At 51.8% G+C, this 19,996-nt stretch overlaps 1 protein-coding gene across 2 annotated transcripts in view; it reads right to left on the bottom strand.

Moving 5' to 3' along the window:
* G2E3 (G2/M-phase specific E3 ubiquitin protein ligase) overlaps nt 1-19,996 on the bottom strand; it is a 196,808-nt gene that overhangs the window by 13,331 nt on the left and 163,481 nt on the right. For both annotated transcript variants that reach the window (XM_075330240.1, XM_075330239.1), the window contains exon 15: nt 15,120-15,328. In XM_075330240.1, coding sequence (XP_075186355.1) covers nt 15,120-15,328 — 209 coding nt within the window. The remainder of the gene's footprint in view (nt 1-15,119; nt 15,329-19,996) is intronic.

Raw genomic sequence — 19,996 nt, 5'->3', positions numbered from 1 at the left:
CATCTGCGTCACCTTCGGACAGATCCGTCCGAGCCCCTAGTAAAGGCATCCTCCTCGTCCTGCGAGTCGGCTCGTGAATCAGAGCTGCGGGACGAGGAAGGAAAGGGGACCCTGCGACTCCATTTTAGGAGGACGGGGACTGAGACCAGATGAAGAATCCTCTGTGAGCTTTGCTGAGCGAGCCGTAGCAGCAGAAGCGCCCTGAGAAGGGGGCTGATGCATGCTCAGCAGTGTCCGGGACAGCTGTCCCCTGGAGAAAGGGATTCTGCCCAAACCGGGGGATCAGACACCGGAGCCGGAGCAGCTGGAGGGACCACTGATGAGCTTCTAGGCTGAGGGACCACTATGTTAGAGCAAGCATCACAATGTGGTTATGTGCTCGGTACAGACAGATCTACATGCAGTGCATAATAAGAACAGCCTTGCAGCCTTGCTCTGATGTGAGACATGCTGCAGAAGTGGGGGCTCCTGTCCAGAATGACCCCCAGCAGAGTATGTAAACAGAGTATATAAGCAATTGCACAACCGGAGGTTGTGGCTTGCCAGACCGTTTAACATAGGGACATCTCTGTGCCCTCCAGATCCCCCAGCCCAAGGCCCCCATTTGTCACAATGTGTTATGCAGACATTGAGAACGCCGAGAAAATGGCGCCGGAGCGAGGAGAGGGGGCGGGGCCTACTCTGAGAGCTGGATCCGGAGGACAAATGAGGTATACAGGGGAGGGAATCTTTCCTCAGTGAGGAGTGTCCTCCCCTGTGCTGAACAGCCGCTGGGCGGAGCCACACTGTCCCTCTGCATGACTGACATGCAGGGGGAGTGAAACCGAAAGTAGGCCTCAGGCGAAGCCGGGGCCTAGATTTAAACATGTGGCCAGCATGCAGGCACCATCGGCGCGGTTCTCCAGTGAAAACTGGAGAACCGGCCGGAAATGTTAACACAGTCATAAAACACACTCTCCCCAAAATATAAAGTACAAGGGACCCCTGGAAAGACCACTGTCTGTGGTAATAACGTCTCAGTACTTAGCTTGTGAGACGCAGGTGCCAGGTCCCTGGGAGGTGAGCGCTCCGTCCGACAGGATCCTGAATAGGGCTGCGGATGGAGACCGGTCTCCTGCAAAGCAGTGAGAACCGTGATGGCTCCCACTTCAAGCCAGAGCCTCAGGGGATGGTGAAGGAGCGCAGCATGTGAAGGCTCCAGCCTTGTAAAATCAACCTTAACAGCACCGCCGACACAGTGGGGTGAGAAGGGACATGCCGGGAGTCCAGATTGGACCCGCTTTTCTTCCAAATCTTTGAAATCAAAAATCAAACATCAGAGGATGCATGTGTGTGTGTGACCTCCTGAACACAAAGCATTGAACTGGTTGGATTGGTCATCCGGGGAGTGTATATGCTCGGAGGGAGGAGCTACACTTTTAGTGTAGTACTTTGTGTGTCCTCCGGAGGCAGAAGCTATACACCCATGGTCTGGGTCTCCCATAAGGAACGATGAAGAAAGAATTTACGGTAAGTAAACAAAATTCTCTTTTTCTTTATCGTTCCTATGGGAGACCCAGACACTGGGACGTCTCAAAGCAGTCCATGGGTGGGAATAAACAGAAACTGAGAAGTAGGCGGAGCCTAACTTCACAAATGGGCGACAGCCGCCTGAAGGATGCGTCTGCCCAAGCTCGCATCTGCCGAAGCATGAGCATGCACTTGGTAGTGCTTTGAAAAGGTATGCAGGCTAGTCCAAGTGGCAGCCTGACAGACTTGTTGAGCCGTAGCCTGGTGCCTGAAAGCTCAAGAGGCACCGACAGCTCTGGTCGAGTGTGCCTTGATCCCCAGCGGGGGAGGCACCTGAGTACACAGGTAGGCATCGGAAATGGCCGACCTAATCCAGCGAGCTAAGGTCGGCTTAGAAGCCGAGAGGCCCTTACGCCGACCTGTGGTTAGCACAAAAAGAGAAGTGCACCGCCTAAGAACAGCAGTGCGAGACACATAGGTCCGGAGCGCCCGCACCAGATCCAGAGTATGCAACGATTTTTCAAAGCGATGAACAAGAGCCGGACAAAAGGAAGGCAGGGAAATGTCCTGGTTAAGGTGGAAAGGAGAAACCACCTTAGGGAGAAAATCCGGAGTCGGACGGAGAACCACCTTGTCTTGATGAAACACCAAAAAAGGTGACTCCGAAGAGAGCGCAGCCAAATCAGAGACTCTCCTGAGAGAAATTATGGCCACCAGAAAGACCACTTTCTGTGAAAGACGAGACAAAGAAACCTCCCTAAGAGGCTCAAAGGGGGGTTTCTGCAAGGCCGTGAGGACCAGATTGAGGTCCCAGGGATCCAAGGGCCGCCGGTAAGGCGGAATGATGTGAGACGCACCTTGCATGAAGGTGCGCACCTGAGCCAGCCGGGCGATACGCCGCTGGAACAGCACTGACAGAGCCGAGACTTGTCCCTTGAGGGAATTGAGGGATAGTCCTAGCTGCAGACCGGACTGTAGAAAGGACAGAAGGGTCGGCAAGGAAAAAGGCCAAGGAGCATGGTCGGAAGAGCGACACCAGGACAGGAAAATTCTCCAAGTCCTGTGATAGATTTTTGCCGAGGAAGACTTCCGAGTCATAGTGGAGATGACTTCAGAAGGAATGCCTGAAGCCGTAAGGATCCAGGGCTCAAGAGCCACGCCGTCAATCTGAGAGCCGCAGAATTCTGGCGGAAAACGGACCCTGTGAGGGTCTGGGCGGTCCAGGAGATGCCACGGCACCTCTACGGACAGACGGAGCAGGTCTGGGAACCAAGCTCGCCTGGGCCAGTCTGGAGCAATGATTATGACCCGACGGCCATCCATTCTGATCTTGCGCAGGACTCTGGGAAAGAGAGCTAGAGGGGAAAACACGTAGGCCAGACGGAACTGGGACCAATCTTGAACCAGCGCGTCCGCTGCCAAGGCCTGAGGATCGTGGGAGCGAGCCACGTAAACCGGGACCTTGTTGTTGTGCCGGGATGCCATCAGATCCACTTCCGGAGTGCCCCACTTGCGGCAGATTGACCGGAACACTGCCGGATGCAGGGCCCACTCGCCGCTGTCTGCCTCCCAGTTTTCTAAGCCTGGGATGTGGACTGCGGATATGGTGGACCTGGAGTCCTCCGTCCACTGAAGGATACGTTGAACTTCCGACATTGCTAGGTGGCTGCGAGTCCCGCCTTGGTGATTGAGGTAGGCAACTGCTGTCGCGTTGTCTGACTGGACACGAATGTGCCTGCCCGCCAACAGGTGGTGAAAAACTACGAGATCTAGGAGTACAGCCCTGATTTCCAGCACCTTGATCGAGAGGGCTGATTCGGACGGAGTCCAAGTGCCCTGTGCTCGGTGGTGGAGAAACACTGCTCCCCAGCCGGATAGACTGGCATCCGTGGTGAGAATCACCCAGGACGGGGCCAGAAAGGAGCGTCCCTGGGACAGAGAGAGGGGCCGAAGCCACCACTGAAGAGAGCTCCTGGTCTGTGGCGACAGAGCCACCAGCCTGTGCAAGGAAGAGGTCCGCTTGTCCCAACAGCGGAGAATGTCCAGCTGCAGGGAACGCAGATGGAACTGGCAAAGGGAACCGCTTCCATTGACGTCACCATCTGACCCAGCACCTGCATGAGGTGCCTGATGGAATGACGGCGGAGCCTCAGCAGAGAGCAAACCGCCAGATGAAGGGGCTGTTTGACTAAGGGCAGCTTCACAAGTGCCGGCAGAGTCTCGAACTGCATCCCTAGGTACGTGAGCCTCTGGGTCGGAGTCAGAGTGGATTTGGGCAGATTGACAAGCCACCCAAATTGGGTTAGAGTGGCGAGAGTGAGCGAGACACTCCGCTGACAGTCTGCGCTGGATGAAGCCTTGACTAGAAGGTCGTCCAGGTAAGGAATCACTGCCACCCCCTGGAGGTGCAGAACCGCAACCACTGCTGCCATGACCTTGGTGAATACTTGAGGGGCCGTGGCTAAACCGAAGGGGAGAGCCACGAATTGGAATTGTTCCTCTCAGATTGCAAAACGTAGCCAACGCTGGTGTGAAACTGCAATTGGCACATGCAGATAGGCATCTCTGATGTCGATGGATGCCAGGAAATCTCCTTGGGTCATTGAGGCAATGACTGATCGCAGAGACTCCATGCGAAAATGCCGAACCTGAACATGCTTGTTGAGAAGCTTGAGATCCAGGATGGGCCGGAAGGAACCGTCCTTTTTGGGGACTAGGAAGAGATTTGAGTAGAAACCTCTGAACCGTTCCCGGGTGGGAACCGGTACAATTACTCCGTTGGCCTGCAAGGATGCCACGGCCTGAGAGAAGGCGGCGGCCTTGGAGCAGGGGGGAGTTGACAGAAAAAATCTGTTTGGCGGGCTGGAAGAGAAGTCTATCCTGTAGCCGTGGGAGATGATATCCCGCACCCACTGATCGGAGACGTGTTGAAACCACACGTCGCCAAAGTGGGAGAGCCTGCCACCGACTAAGGACGTTGCTGGCGCGGCCAGGTAGTCAAGAGGAGGCTGCCTTAGTGGCAGCAGCTCCTGCGGACTTTTGTGGACGCGGCTTTGTGCGCCAGTTGGGTTTTTAGTCCTTGGCTGAGTTAGTGGATGAGGCCGACGGCTTAGAGGATGACCAGTTGGAGGAACGAAAGGAACGAAACCTCGAATGGTTCCTACCCTGGGCAGGCTTCCTGGTTTTAGTTTGTGGCATGGAAGTACTCTTCCCGCCAGTAGCTTCCTTAATAATTTCATCCAGTTGTTCACCGAATAGCCTGGATCCAGCAAAAGGAAGCCCAGCCAGGTACTTCTTTGAAGAAGCATCTGCCTTCCACTTTCGAAGCCACAAGATCCTGCGGATAGCGAGGGTATTACCTGAAGCCACCGCAGTGCGGTAAGAAGCCTCCAGCATGGCAGACATGGCATAGGATGAAAAGACTGAAGCCTGGAAGTTAAGGCAACCATTTCGGGCATAGATTCCCTGGTGAGGGAATGCATCTCCTCTAGAGAAGCAGAGATGGCCTTGAGAGCCCACACTGCTGCAAAAGATGGGGAGAACGAGGCCCCTGCCGCCTCATATACAGATTTGGCCAGAAGGTCAACCTGGCGGTCAGTGGAATCCTTAAGAGAGGTGCCATCAGCCACTGATACAACAGTCCGGGCTGAGAGTCTAGACACCGGAGGGTCTACCTTTGGTGAATGAGCCCACTCCTTGACCACCTCAGGTGGAAAGGGAAAACGGTCATCAGAACCACGCTTAGGCAAGCGTTTGTCAGGGCAGGCCCTGGGCTTGGTCACAGCAGCCTGAAAACTGGAGTGGTTAAAGAACACACTCTTTGTCCTCTTAGGCAAGGTAAACTGGTGCTTTTCTGCCAGAGAGTGTTGCTCCTCTGATACTGGCGGATTGAGGTCCAGTACAGAATTAATGGACGCAATCAAATCACCAACATCTGCGTCACATTCGGACAGATCAATGGGGCACATGGAGGTAGCGTCCGAGACCCCAGTAAAGGCATCCGCCTCGTCCTGCGAGTCAGCTTGTGAATCAGAGCCGCGGGACGAGGAAGGAGAGGGGACCCTGCGTCTCCTTTTAGGAGGACGGGGTCTGGGACCAGATGAGGAATCCTCTGTGAGCTCTGCCGAGCGAGTCCTAGCAGCAGGGGCACCCTGTGAAGGGGGCTGATGCATGCTCAGCAGAGTCCGGGACAGCTGTCCCATGGAGTCGGCAAAAGACTGGGAGATTGACTTAGAGAAGGATTCTACCCAAGCCGGGGGTTCAGCCACCGGAGCCGGAGCAGCCGGAGGGACCACTGGGGGTGAGACTCCAGGCTGAGGCACCACCATGTTAGAGCAGGCATCACAATGTGGATAGGTGCTCGGTTCAGGCAGTACGAGCTTACATGCAGTGCATATTGAGTACAGCCTTGCTCCTTGTGTGAGACATGCTGCTGAAGTGGGGGTTCTGAGCCAGAATGACCCCTAGAGAGTATATATGAAGGTCCACAACCGGAGGTTGTGGCTTACCAGACCGTTTGTGTGCCCTCCAGATCCACAGCCCGGACCCCCAAGCAGCTTAGCGGGGATGCTGCAGCCAGCGCTGATCCAGAGAAAAACGCTGAGAAAATGGCGCCGGAGCAAGGAGAGGGGGCGTGGCCTGCTCTGAGAGCGGGATCTGGAGGGCCAAGGAGATTTACAGGGGAGGGGACATGTACTCAGAGAGGAGTGTCCCTCCCCTGTACCGAACGGCCGCTGGGCGGAGCCGCACTGTCCCTCTGCATGATTGACATGCGAGGGCAGTGAAAACGAAAGTAGGCCTCCGGTGAAGCCGGGGCCTAAATTTAAGCGATGCGGCCGGCGCGCAGGCACCATCGGCGCGGTTCTCAGGCGACAGCCAGAGAACCGGCCGGAAATGTCACAAAAGTTACACAGCACACTCTCCCACCATAATAAAGTACCGGGACACCCACAATATAAACGTCTCAGGTACTTAGCTTGCTGAGACGCAGGGCCATTTCCCTGGTGGATGAGTGCTCCGTCCAGCAGGATCCTGAAGGGCTGTGGATGGAGACCGGTCTCCTGCAAAGCATGGAGAACCGTGCTGGCTCCCACTTCAAGCCAGAGCCCGAGGGATGGTGAAGGAGCGCGGCATGTAAGGCTCCAGCCTTGTAAATCAACCTTAACAGCACCGCCGACACAGTGGGGTGAGAAGGGACATGCCGGGAGTCCAGACTTGGACCCGCTTTTCTTCAAAAACTTTCCAAAAATGAAAACTCAGATGAGAATGCATGTGTATGGATGTATGCCTCCTGAACACAAAGCAATGAACTGGCTAGATCTGGTTAACCAGGGGGTGTATATGCTCAGAGGGAGGAGCTACACTTTTTAGTGTAGTACTTTGTGTGTCCTCCGGAGGCAGAAGCTATACACCCAATGTCTGGGTCTCCCATAGGAACGATAAAGAAAAGGAAAAAATTGTTGATTAATGATATCTTTCTTCCATAGGTCGATGCGTTTCTGGGATTCAGTTCCCTTCTTCAGGACCAAGAGAATCAACAGTGTCATATGGTTTATTTCTCTTGGTCCTGAAGAAGGGGACTGGATCCAGAAACACGTCGACCTATGGAAGATATCATTAATCAACATTTGTTTTCTTTTTGGCATTAGTGCGGCGTTAAACCCGTTTATTTTCTCCAGCACCGAACAGATGATTACACTGTCAGACTTATCTGTGCAAGTTCTGCGTATTAGACTATACATACTATTGTGCGATATACCAAACACCCAAAGACTTATATAGATAGGACAGTTGTCAAGAAATTGCTTTTTTGCCAAACATTTTCGCCATGATTTCCAATGCGAAAGTATTTTTGGGAAAAAAGTACTGCATAATATTTTTTGTCTTTCAGTTGGAATCAATGGCAAATGTATCCATCTATATGACAGAGCTACACATTAGATTTCCCCACTGAAGACCCCAACTGGGCACCTTCTCGTCTTTTTATTAAACCCCCACTTCAATGTTTTGTTTTTATTTCAGTGCTGGAGTGGTACTTTAAATACAAGTCCCCTGCCCCCTGTCTTATACTCATGTGTCCTTGGCTTCATTTTCTATCACTGTCGCTCTCCTGTGATTTGTGACCTGCCGGCAGCTCCAGCGTTTCATGGGGGGGGGGTGTCACAATTCAATACAAGTCTATGAGAGCCTCGTTCTGGCCTCGGAAATGCAGAGAGCTTGTGACATAACTTCTGACTTCCGGCCAGTCCAAAATTATGGGTACAAAATGGCCCTATAGGAACGTAGCTAAAAAAGGATGAAAATGCTGGAGGGCGAGTAGAAGTGGTGAAAGCGATGTAGATTAAAAGGACCACTCCAGCAGTGGAAAAAAAATACAAAACCCTGGCGCAATACTTCAATAACAGTGCAGGATTTAGGTTCATGCACTAATTTACACAGTTATAATGAAAGACTAAGAACAGATGCAAAACTGATATGGCTTCAGAAAGCATGCATCTTATTAAAGGCATTTTACAATTCTGCAGCAGTGGTCCCAAAACAATAGTACCATGTCAAATAAGACCTGTTATGGCTCTGTGCAGACATTGCCTTTTTATGTGCAGAAATTCTGGACATAAAAACGCATGTTTTGGCAGAAAAAAGCAGCTGAAAAAGCACGCATTTTTTATCGCGTTTGCATGTTTGTTTTTTTTTTCCACATGCTTTTTTCCCCACACTACTTTGTGTGTGTTTTTTTAATCATGGCAAGCATGGGGGTTCAGATTCTGTACCCTTGTGATCACCGCCAGGTCTCCGGCCGATGTTACAACTAGGACCTGGCTCTCTGCCCGGAGTGACACCTGCGCAGTTTAACCCCCTAAATGCTGCGAACAGTGTGACCACAGCATTCAGAATGCAGGGAGAGTGATGGGGTCCCTGGATGTGATCAGAGGGACCCGATCACTGCCATAGTAACCCTGAGTCATCACATTGACCACCCCAGGTTACTGAGCTATGGAGAGCCTCACACACCATGCTGTATGCACAGTATGTGAGGCAAAATGCTGCGCTATAATCCACTGTAGTGAAAGCATTGCAGTGGATTATAGAAACTGAGGAAATGAACAAAAATAATTGACACGCTGCTTTTTCAGCAACAAAATCTGCAAGGAAAAAGAAACAACGTGTGCACAGCAAGTTACAATTTTCATATATCTTTCTGGGATGCTTTTTCCTTGCAGTAGTGATTAAAAAAAGCAAGGAAAAAACACACAGAAAACCCCCCAAAAAAAACTGCAACGTGGGCACAAGACCCAATACTCCCTTTCCCCTGATCCAGCTCCAGCTGTCCATCTCTGTCCCTGTGTATTGGCTGCAAAAGTGACGCCGTTGCCTCAATAGCGCACATCATTGCTGCAGATAACCACTGAGCTCCACCAATGTAGACAGCATGGACCACTGATCTCTGCCACTGGTGACAAGAATTCACCATTGCAGCCAAAACCCAGGACATGAGCAGCGACTGACAGCAGTCACCAGACCACAAAGGGAAGAAGGGAATTTTGTTTACTTACCGTAAATTCCTTTTCTTCTAGCTCCAATTGGGAGACCCAGACAATTGGGTGTATAGCTTCTGCCTCCGGAGGCCACACAAAGTATTACACTTAAAAGTGTAAAGCCCCTCCCCTTCTGCCTATACACCCCCCCGTGCATCACGGGCTCCTCAGTTTTGGTGCAAAAGCAGGAAGGAGGAAAACTTATAAATTGGTCTAAAGTAAATTCAATCCGAAGGAAGTTCGGAGAACTGAAAACCATTCAACATGAACAACATGTGTACACAAAGAACAACAGCCCGAAGGGAACAAGGGCGGGTGCTGGGTCTCCCAATTGGAGCTAGAAGAAAAGGAATTTACGGTAAGTAAACAAAATTCCCTTCTTTGTCGCTCCATTGGGAGACCCAGACAATTGGGACGTCCAAAAGCAGTCCCTGGGTGGGTAAAATAATACCTCGTAATAGAGCCATAAAAACGGCCCCTTCCTACAGGTGGGCAACCGCCGCCTGCAGGACTCGCCTACCTAGGCTGGCATCTGCCGAGGCATAGGTATGCACCTGATAGTGTTTCGTGAAAGTGTGCAGGCTCGACCAGGTAGCCGCCTGACACACCTGCTGAGCCGTAGCCTGGTGCCGCAAAGCCCAGGACGCACCCACGGCTCTGGTAGAATGGGCCTTCAGCCCTGAGGGAATCGGAAGCCCAGAAGAACGGTAGGCTTCGAGAATTGGTTCCTTGATCCACCGAGCCAGGGTTGACTTGGAAGCCTGTAACCCTTTACGCTGGCCAGCGACAAGGACAAAGAGTGCATCCGAGCGGCGCAGGGGCGCCGTACGAGAAATGTAGAGTCTGAGTGCTCTCACCAGATCTAACAAGTGCAAATCCTTTTCACATTGGTGAACTGGATGAGGACAAAAAGAAGGTAAAGAGATATCCTGATTGAGATGAAAGGGGGATACCACCTTCGGGAGAAATTCCGGAACCGGTCGCTGAACCACCTTGTCCTGGTGAAACACCAGGAAAGGGGCTTTGCATGACAGCGCTGCTAGCTCAGACACTCTCCGAAGTGATGTGACTGCTACTAGGAAGACCACTTTCTGCGAAAGGCGTGAAAGAGAAATATCTTTCATTGGCTCGAACGGTGGTTTCTGAAGTGCCATCAGCACCCTGTTCAGATCCCAGGGTTCTAACGGACGCTTGTAAGGAGGGACTATGTGAGAAACCCCCTGCAGGAACGTGCGTACCTGTGGAAGTCTGGCTAGGCGCTTCTAAAAAAATACAGAGCGCTGAGACCTGTCCCTTAAGGGAGCCGAGAGACAAACCCTTTTCCAATCCGGATTGAAGGAAGGAAAGAAAAGTGGGCAAGGCAAATGGCCAGGGAGTAAAACCCTGATCAGAGCACCAGGATAAGAATATCCTCCACGTCCTGTGGTAGATCTTGGCGGACGTTGGTTTCCTGGCCTGTCTCATAGTGGCAATGACCTCTTGAGATAACCCTGAAGACGCTAGGATCCAGGACTCAATGGCCACACAGTCAGGTTGAGGGCCGCAGAATTCAGATGGAAAAACGGCCCTTGAGACAGCAAATCTGGTCGGTCTGGTAGTGCCCACGGTTGGCCCACCGTGAGATGCCACAGATCCGGGTACCACGACCTCCTCGGCCAATCTGGAGCGACGAGGATGGCGCGACGGCAGTCGGACCTGATCTTGCGTAACACTCTGGGCAGCAGTGCCAGAGGAGGAAACACATAAGGCAGTTGGAACTGCGAACAATCCTGAACTAATGCGTCCGCCGCCAGAGCTCTGTGATCTTGAGACCGTGCCATGAATGCCGGGACCTTGTTGTTGTGCCGTGACGCCATTAGGTCGACGTCCGGCATCCCCCAGCGGCAACAGATCTCTTGAAACACGTCTGGATGAAGGGACCATTCCCCTGCGTCCATGCCCTGGCGACTGAGAAAGTCTGCTTCCCAGTTTTCTACGCCCGGGATGTGAACTGCGAATATGGTGGATGCTGTGGCTTCCACCCACAGCAGAATCCGCCGGACTTCCTGGAAGGCTTGCCGACTGCGTGTTCCGCCTTGGTGGTTGATGTATGCCACCGCGGTGGAGTTGTCCGACTGAATTCGGATCTGCTTGCCTTCCAGCCACGGCTGGAACGCCTTCAGGGCAAGATACACTGCCCTTATCTCCAGAACATTGATCTGTAGGGAGGACTCCGGCTGAGTCCAGGTACCCTGAGCTCTGTGGTGGAGAAAGACCGCTCCCCACCCTGACAGACTCGCGTCCATCGTGACCACCGCCCAGGATGGGGGTAGGAAGGATTTCCCCTTCGACAATGAAGTGGGAAGAAGCCACCACCGAAGGGAGGCTTTGGCTGCCTGAGAAAGGGAGACGTTCCTGTCGAGGGACGTCGACTTCCTGTCCCATTTGCGGAGAATGTCCCACTGAAGTGGACGCAGATGAAACTGCGCAAAAGGAACTGCCTCCATTGCTGCCACCATCTTCCCTAGGAAATGCATGAGGCGCCTCAAGGGGTGTGACTGGCCTTGAAGGAGAGATTGCACCCCTGTCTGTAGTGAACGCTGTTTGTTCAGCGGAAGCTTCACTATCGCTGAGAGAGTATGAAACTCCATGCCAAGATATGTCAGTGATTGGGCCGGTGTCAGATTTGACTTTGGGAAATTGATGATCCACCCGAATCTCTGGAGTGTCTCCAGAGCAATGTCCAGGCTGTGTTGGCATGCCACTCGAGAGGGTGCCTTGACAAGCAGATCGTCTAAGTAAGGGATCACCGAGTGTCCCTGAGAGTGTAGGACTGCTACCACTGTTGCCATGACCTTGGTGAAAACCCGTGGGGCTGTCGCCAGGCCAAAAGGCAGTGCCACGAACTGAAGGTGTTCGTCCCCTATGGCGAAACGCAGGAAGCGCTGATGCTCTGGTGCAATCGGTACGTGGAGATAAGCATCTTTGATGTCGATTGATGCTAGGAAATCTCCTTGGGACATTGAGGCAATGACGGAGCGGAGCGATTCCATCCGGAACCGCCTGGTTTTTACGTGTTTGTTGAGCAGTTTTAGGTCCAGAACAGGACGGAAAGATCCGTCCTTTTTTGGCACCACAAACAAGTTGGAGTAAAAAACCGTGACCCTGTTGCTGAAGAGGAACAGGGATCACCACTCCTTCTGCCTTCAGAGTGCTGACCGCCTGAAGAAGAGCATCGGCTCGCTCGGGGGGCGGAGATGTTCTGAAGAAACGAGTCGGAGGACGAGAGCTGAACTCTATCCTGTAACCGTGAGACAGAATGTCTCTCACCCAACGGTCTTGTACCTGTGGCAGCCAGGCGTCGCAAAAGCGGGAGAGCCTGCCACCGACCGAGGATGCGGTTTGAAGAGGCCGAAAGTCATGAGGAAGCCGCTTTGTGAGCGGTTCCTCCGGCGGTCTTTTTAGGACGTGACTTAGACCGCCATGAATCGGAGTCCCTCTGACCCTTCTGTGGCCTGTTGGACGAGGAGAATTGAGACCTGGCCGCGGGCCGAAAGGACCGAAACCTCGATTGTACCTTCCGTTGTTGAGGTCTGTTTGGTTTGGACTGGGGTAAGGATGAGTCCTTTCCCTTGGATTGCTTAATGATTTCATCCAATCGCTCACCAAACAGGCGGTCGCCAGAAAGTGGCAAACCGGTTAAGAACTTTTTGGAAGCAGAGTCTGCCTTCCATTCACGTAGCCACAAGGCCCTGCGGACTGCCACCGAATTGGCAGATGCTACCGCCGTAGGGCTCGCAGAGTCCAGGACAGCATTAATGGCGTAGGACGCAAATGCCGACGCCTGAGAGGTTAAGGACACCACTTGTGGAGCAGAGACACGTGTGACTGCATCAATCTGCGAGTGACAAGCTGAGATAGCTTGGAGTGCCCATACGGCTGCGAATGCCGGAGCAAAGGAAGCGCCGATAGCTTCATAGATGGATTTCAGCCAGAGTTCCATCTGTCTGTCAGTGGCATCTTTGAGTGAAGCCCCATCTTCCACTGCAACTATGGATCTGGCCGCCAGTCTGGAGACTGGAGGATCCACCTTGGGACACTGAGCCCAACCCTTGACAACGTCAGGGGGGAAGGGATAACGTGTGTCCTTAAGGCGCTTAGAAAAGCGCTTATCTGGACAAGCTCGGTGTTTCTGTACCGCCTCTCTGAAGTCGGAGTGATCCAGAAACGTACTCATTGTACGTTTGGGAAACCTAAAACGGAATTTCTCCTGCTGAGAAGCTGACTCCTCAATTGGAGGAGCTGGGGGAGAAAGATCCAACACCTGATTGATGGACGCTATAAGGTCATTCACTATGGCGTCTCCCTCAGGTGTATCTAGGTTGAGAGCGACCTCAGGATCAGAATCCTGATCTGCCACCTCCGCTTCATCCTCTAGAGAGTCCTCCTGCTGAGACCCTGAGCAGTGTGATGAGGTCGAGGGAAGCTCCCAGCGAGCCCGCTTAGGCGGTCTGGGACTGCGGTCCGTGTCGGAGACCTCACCTTGGGACCTATGAGTCACCCCAGGAGCACTTTGCCGCTCCAACCGAGGGGGGCCTGGGGTCAATTATTCCACAGTGCCCGGGGCCTGTGTTACCGTTCTGGACTGCAAAGCTTCTAGTATCCTAGCAGACCATTTATCCATACTCTCAGAAAGTTTGTCAGCGAATACTGCAAACTCCGTCCCTGTCACCTGGACAGTGGTAGCAGGTGGTTCCACCTGGGCCACCAGTGGCAGAGGCTCCGGCTGAGTAAGTGCCGCAGGGGCCGAGCATTGTACACAATGAGGGTAGGTGGAACCTGCCGGTAGCATAGCCGCACATGAGGTACAGGTTGCAAAGTAAGCCTGTGCTTTGGCACCCTTGCTATTTGCGGACGACATGCTGTTGTCTCCTCAGAGTACAATCCGGGAGGGTATATAGCCAAAAAACAACAGTGCGACCGTACAGAGTATATGTATAGCCTATAAGCATATATATATATAAACTTCGGCACCCCGGGGGGCCAGCACCTAGTAACAGGTGCGGCTTACCGACCGCCCAAAGCGGTTGTGTGACCACCAGATTCCCTGCCTGGGCCTCCCAGAGCCGTGTCTCTCCTCTCCAGCTTCTGAAGTGCTGACAGGAATGGCTGTCAGCGTTCTGTGAGGAGGAGGGGGCCGTGGGCGTGCCCTAAAAAGTGCGGGAATCTGGTGCCCCACTGTGCTCAGTGAGGGGGGAGGAGGATACAAAGTATGCTCCAGCCCTCAGCGCTGACGTCCAGTGCAGCGTCCCTCCCTTCCCCTGACTGGCAGGCCGGGGGGCGGGAGTATGTGGTACTAGGCCGCAGAAGCCGGGGACTAAAGTTATAAGCGCGGCCGGCAAACAAGCGCGGCCAGCGCGGTAGTCCCGGCGCACAAACACACCCAGCAGTGCTGCAGCGTGTATAACACGGGCGCTCCATGCGCCGTCCCCAAGGGGACACAGAGTACCTTACAGTAGCAGGGCCTTGTCCCTGACGATACCCGGCTCCTGTCCAGCAGATTCCCCAGGGGCTGCGGAGGGAGCACGGTCCCAGTGTCTGGAGACCGATTAGGATCCCACTTCACCCAGAGCCCTTAAGGGATGGGGAAGGAAAGCAGCATGTGGCTCCTGCCTATGTACCCGCAATGGGTACCTCAACCTTAACACCGCCGACCAGAGTGGGGTGAGAAGGGAGCATGCTGGGGGCCCTGTTATGGGCCCTCTTTTCTTCCATCCGATATAGTCAGCAGCTGCTGCTGACTAAATTGTGGAGCTATGCGTGCATGTGTGCCTCCTTCGCACAAAGCATAAAAACTGAGGAGCCCGTGATGCACGGGGGGGTGTATAGGCAGAAGGGGAGGGGCTTTACACTTTTAAGTGTAATACTTTGTGTGGCCTCCGGAGGCAGAAGCTATACACCCAATTGTCTGGGTCTCCCAATGGAGCGACAAAGAAAAGGGAGTATTATCAAATTTTGTTATGTCACATGGGTAATAAGATTTCAATGTTCTTGTTTTGTAACAGTGGAAAACCCCTTGAACTTAACAAAACTCACCTTCTGTCTCTTCTAAATACTCCTCCCAAACATTGACAGCATTGCACTTCTGAACGTGTCTCAGGTTCTTGTGGTATGTGATGGTGAAGAGGTCGGCCAGCGCTTTTGATGTCAGCTTCTCAGGCTTCACGCACAGAACACTCCAAAAGGCAGTTGGGTAGGTCCGGATAGTCTCAAGCACGCCGAGCGTCTTCAAGCCTTCTTTGAACCTTAACCACAAACAAGAACAATGTTATACATTTATTATAGGTAAACATAACTAGAGTAAAGAAAAAAGATTCAAGCTAAACGCCGCAATGTCTGTAAAGAATACAGTGGAACCTTGGTTATCGAGAACAATCCTTTCTGGGAGTGTGCTTGTGAACCAAGTTACTCGTCTAGCAAAGCAAGATTTCCCATAGGAAATAATGCAAGCTCAGACAACTTGTTACACAATTGTTCAATGTCTTATCCTGGTCCCCTATTGTTCCAACTCCCTCCCCGGCCTCCTTGTTCTTGTAGTTCGCCGGTACAGGATGTGTATCGGGTAACCATCGCGACCGACACCAGAGCTTCCACTGCAAGAGCGCTGACGTCAAGGGCACGAGCTGCTTGCCCCCGATTGGTCAGCGCGCTGCCTTTGAGAAGCGGATGACAGCGGAAGCTCCGGCATCGGTCGTGATGGTTACCCGATACACATCCTGTACCAGCGAACTACAAGAAAAAGGAGGCTGGCGAGGGACCGGAAGGTAGCTAAGGTGAACATAATATATATGTGTGTGTGTGCATGTTTGTATATGTTTGTGCAGACTGCAAGAGCGGGTCAGAGCGCAGTTAAAGTACGGAACCGGAAGTGTGTGCGGTGAGTATTTTGCTCATACGGCAAAGCTTGCTCGTAAACGGAGTTACAAATTTACAGCAAGCTTTGCTCGTATAGCGAAATACTTGCACACCAAGTTACTCATAAGGGACTGCAAGAGCGGGTCAGAGCGCAGTTAAAGTACAGAGCCGGAAGTGCATGCGGTGAGTATTTGCTCGTACAGAAAAGCTTGCTCGTAAACGGAGTTACAAATTTACAGCAAGCTTTGCTCGTATAGCGAAATACTCGCACACCAAGCTACTCGTAAGCCGAGGTTCCAGTGTAGTTTAAAAACAACCAAGGATATTTCACCTTGGACCACCCAGTAACCTGCAGCATCCAACAACTACCAGGGTGGTACATTCAAGCCACAGTGGTGAAGCTACGTGCATATAACTTAACTCATTGCACTTGTAACATTTTCAGATGGTGAAGCAAAAATAACCCCCAAAAAAGAAATGCACCGCCTGTGCTGGTATACTACTACTGGGTGGTAAATTTGGTGTTATCGCTCACACACACTCTCTCATACTGGTTGCCATAAGCTCAACATGGCTCCTTATGGCAAAGAGTTCTCTGAGGATCTGAAAAAATGAATTGTTGGAATACATAAATGTGGCCTAGGCTAGAAGAAGTTTGTCACCACCCTAACACGGAGCTGCAGCATGGTGGCCAAGACCATACAGCGGTTTAACAAGAGAGGGTCCACTCAGAACAGGCCTCACCTGCGGTACACTGACTACAATACATTGTATTAAAGTGTCATATCTTCAGTGTTGTTCCATAAGGATATACTATTTACAAAAATGTGAGGAAGATATTCACTTTTGTGATATACTGTATATCTCAATATAGCTATACAGTGGATAAAATAAGACTACACATCTGCTAAAAGGGTAGGTTTTTGCCATGTAAAGAAAAAAAAATCATACCGAGAACAAACATTTCAAAACTTTGTCCATTTTTAATGTCACCCATAATATGACAATACCAATGTGAAACAAACTTGAAGTCATAGAAAGGAAAATGGAAACCAAAATAAAATAATGAGGTTGCACATGTGTGAACACTCACTTATAAATTGGGGATGTGGTTGAGTTCAGAATTAGCCAAATATCATCTATACTCCTGTTATACAGTAGTCCGTGCATAGCTGACATAATTTACCAGTGACTCCAATTAACCTCAAAGTTCAGCTATTCAAGGAGGATTTTCTCTTGATATTTCTTCATTTGTCTGGTCTGTGGTTTAGAGCGGCAAGGTGGAAAAAATATGCCAGACTGGCTATGTTTTACCAAAACTTATACCAAGTCTGCCAAAAGCATGTGGGAAAACGTTGTTGTGATGAGATTAAGGTTTAACTACCGTATTTTTCGGACTATAAGACGCACCTGACCATAAGACGCACCCTGGTTTTAGAGGAGGAAAATAGGAAAATAAAATTTTAACCAAAAAATATGGTCATGACACACTGTTATGGGGCGAGGATCTGCTGCTGACACTGTTATGGGGGTAATGCCCCAAATTCTCTACTAAGGTACCCCATTCTGATAAGGATCCTCCTGCCTTATATATGATCCTGCTGATATACCCCCCATCCTGCTAATAATATACCCCCCATCCTGCTAATAATATACCCCCATCCATCCTGCTCATGATATGCCCCCATCCATCCTGCTCATGATATGCCCCCATCCATCCTGCTCATGATATGCCCCCATCCATCCTGCTCATGATATGCCCCCATCCATCCTGCTCATGATATGCCCCCATCCATCCTGCTCATGATATGCCCCCATCCCCATCCATCCTGCTCATGAAATGCCCCCATCCATCCTGCTCATGATATGCCCCCATCCATCCTGCTCATGAAATGCCCCCATCCATCCTGATCAAGATATGCCCACATCCATCCTGCTCATGAAATGCCCCCATCCATCCTGCTCAAGATATGCCCCCATCCATCCTGCTCAAGATATGCCCCCATCCATCCTGCTCAAGATATGCCCCCATCCATCCTGCTAATGATATGCCCCCATCCATCCTGCTCATGATATGCCCCCATCCATCCTGCTCATGATATGCCCCCATCCATCCTGCTCATGAAATGCCTCCATCCATCCTGCTCATGAAATGCCCCCATCCATCCTGCTCATGATATACCCCCATCCTGGTAAATGGCGTGTATCCTGTGGCACAGGAAAAAAAAGAAGGGAATTTGGTTTACTTACCGTAAATTCCTTTTCTTCTAGCTCCAATTGGGAGACCCAGACCATTGGTGTATAGCTATGCCTCCGGAGGCCACACAAAGTATTACACTAAAAGTGTAACGCCCCTCCCCTTCTGCCTATACACCCCCCGTGCTCACGGGCTCCTCAGTTTTGGTGCAAAAGCAAGAAGGAGGAAAAAATTATAAATTGGTTTAAAGTAAATTCAATCCGAAGGAATATCGGAGAACTGAAACCATTCAACATGAACAACATGTGTACACAAAAAACAGGGGCGGGTGCTGGGTCTCCCAATTGGAGCTAGAAGAAAAGGAATTTACGGTAAGTAAACAAAATTCCCTTCTTCTTTGTCGCTCCATTGGGAGACCCAGACCATTGGGACGTCCAAAAGCAGTCCCTGGGTGGGTAACTAATACCTCATAATAGAGCCGTAAACGGCTCCGTCCTACAGGTGGGCAACCGCCGCCTGAAGGACTCGCCTACCTAGGCTGGCATCTGCCGAAGCATAGGTATGCACCTGATAGTGTTTCGTGAAAGTGTGCAGGCTCGACCAGGTAGCTGCCTGACACACCTGCTGAGCCGTAGCCTGGTGCCGCAAGGCCCAGGACGCTCCCACGGCCCTGGTAGAATGGGCCTTCAGCCCTGAGGGAACCGGAAGCCCCGAGGAACGATAAGCCTCGAGAATTGGTTCTTTGATCCACCGAGCCAGGGTTGATCTGGAAGCTTGTGTCCCTTTACGCTGGCCAGCGACAAGGACAAAGAGTGCATCCGAGCGGCGCAGGGGCGCCGTACGAGAAATGTAGAATCTGAGTGCTCTCACCAGATCTAACAAGAGCAAATCCTTTTCACATTGGTGAACTGGATGAGGACAAAAAGAGGGTAAGGAGATATCCTGATTGAGATGAAAGGGGGATACCACCTTAGGGAGAAATTCCGGAACCGGACGCAGAACCACCTTGTCCTGGTGAAACACCAGGAAAGGGGCTTTGCACGACAACGCTGCTAGCTCAGACACTCTCCGAAGTGAAGTGACTGCTACTAGGAAAACCACCTTCTGAGAAAGGCGTGAGAGAGAGATATCCCTCATTGGCTCGAACGGTGGTTTCTGAAGAACCATCAGCACCCTGTTCAGATCCCAGGGTTCTAACGGACGCTTGTAAGGAGGGACGATGTGACAAACCCCCTGCAGGAACGTGCGAACCTGTGGAAGTCTGGCTAGGCGCTTCTGAAAAAACACAGAGAGCGCAGAGACTTGTCCCTTAAGGGAGCCGAGCGACAAACCCTTTTCCAGTCCGGATTGAAGGAAGGACAGAAAAATGGGCAAGGTAAACGGCCAGGGAGAAAAACCCTGAGCAGAGCACCATGACAAGAATATTTTCCACGTCCTGTGGTAGATCTTGGCGGACGTTTGTTTCCTAGCCTGTCTCATAGTGGCAATGACCTCTTGAGATAATCCTGAAGACGCTAGGATCCAGGACTCAATGGCCACACAGTCAGGTTGAGGGCCGCAGAATTCAGATGGAAAAACGGCCCTTGAGACAGCAAGTCTGGTCGGTCTGGTAGTGCCCACGGTTGGCCGACCGTGAGATGCCACAGATCCGGGTACCACGACCTCCTCGGCCAGTCTGGAGCGACGAGGATGGCGCGGCGGCAGTCGGCCCTGATCTTGCGTAACACTCTGGGTAACAGTGCCAGAGGAGGAAACACATAAGGGAGTTGAAACTGCGACCAATCCTGAACTAAGGCGTCTGCCGCCAGAGCTCTGTGATCTTGAGACCATGCCATGAATGTCGGGACCTTGTTGTTGTGCC

This window comes from Anomaloglossus baeobatrachus, chromosome 12, assembly GCF_048569485.1.
Source record: "Anomaloglossus baeobatrachus isolate aAnoBae1 chromosome 12, aAnoBae1.hap1, whole genome shotgun sequence".
NCBI classification, from domain to species: Eukaryota; Metazoa; Chordata; class Amphibia; order Anura; family Aromobatidae; genus Anomaloglossus; species Anomaloglossus baeobatrachus.
This window is presented reverse-complemented; position numbering and strand designations above follow the sequence as displayed.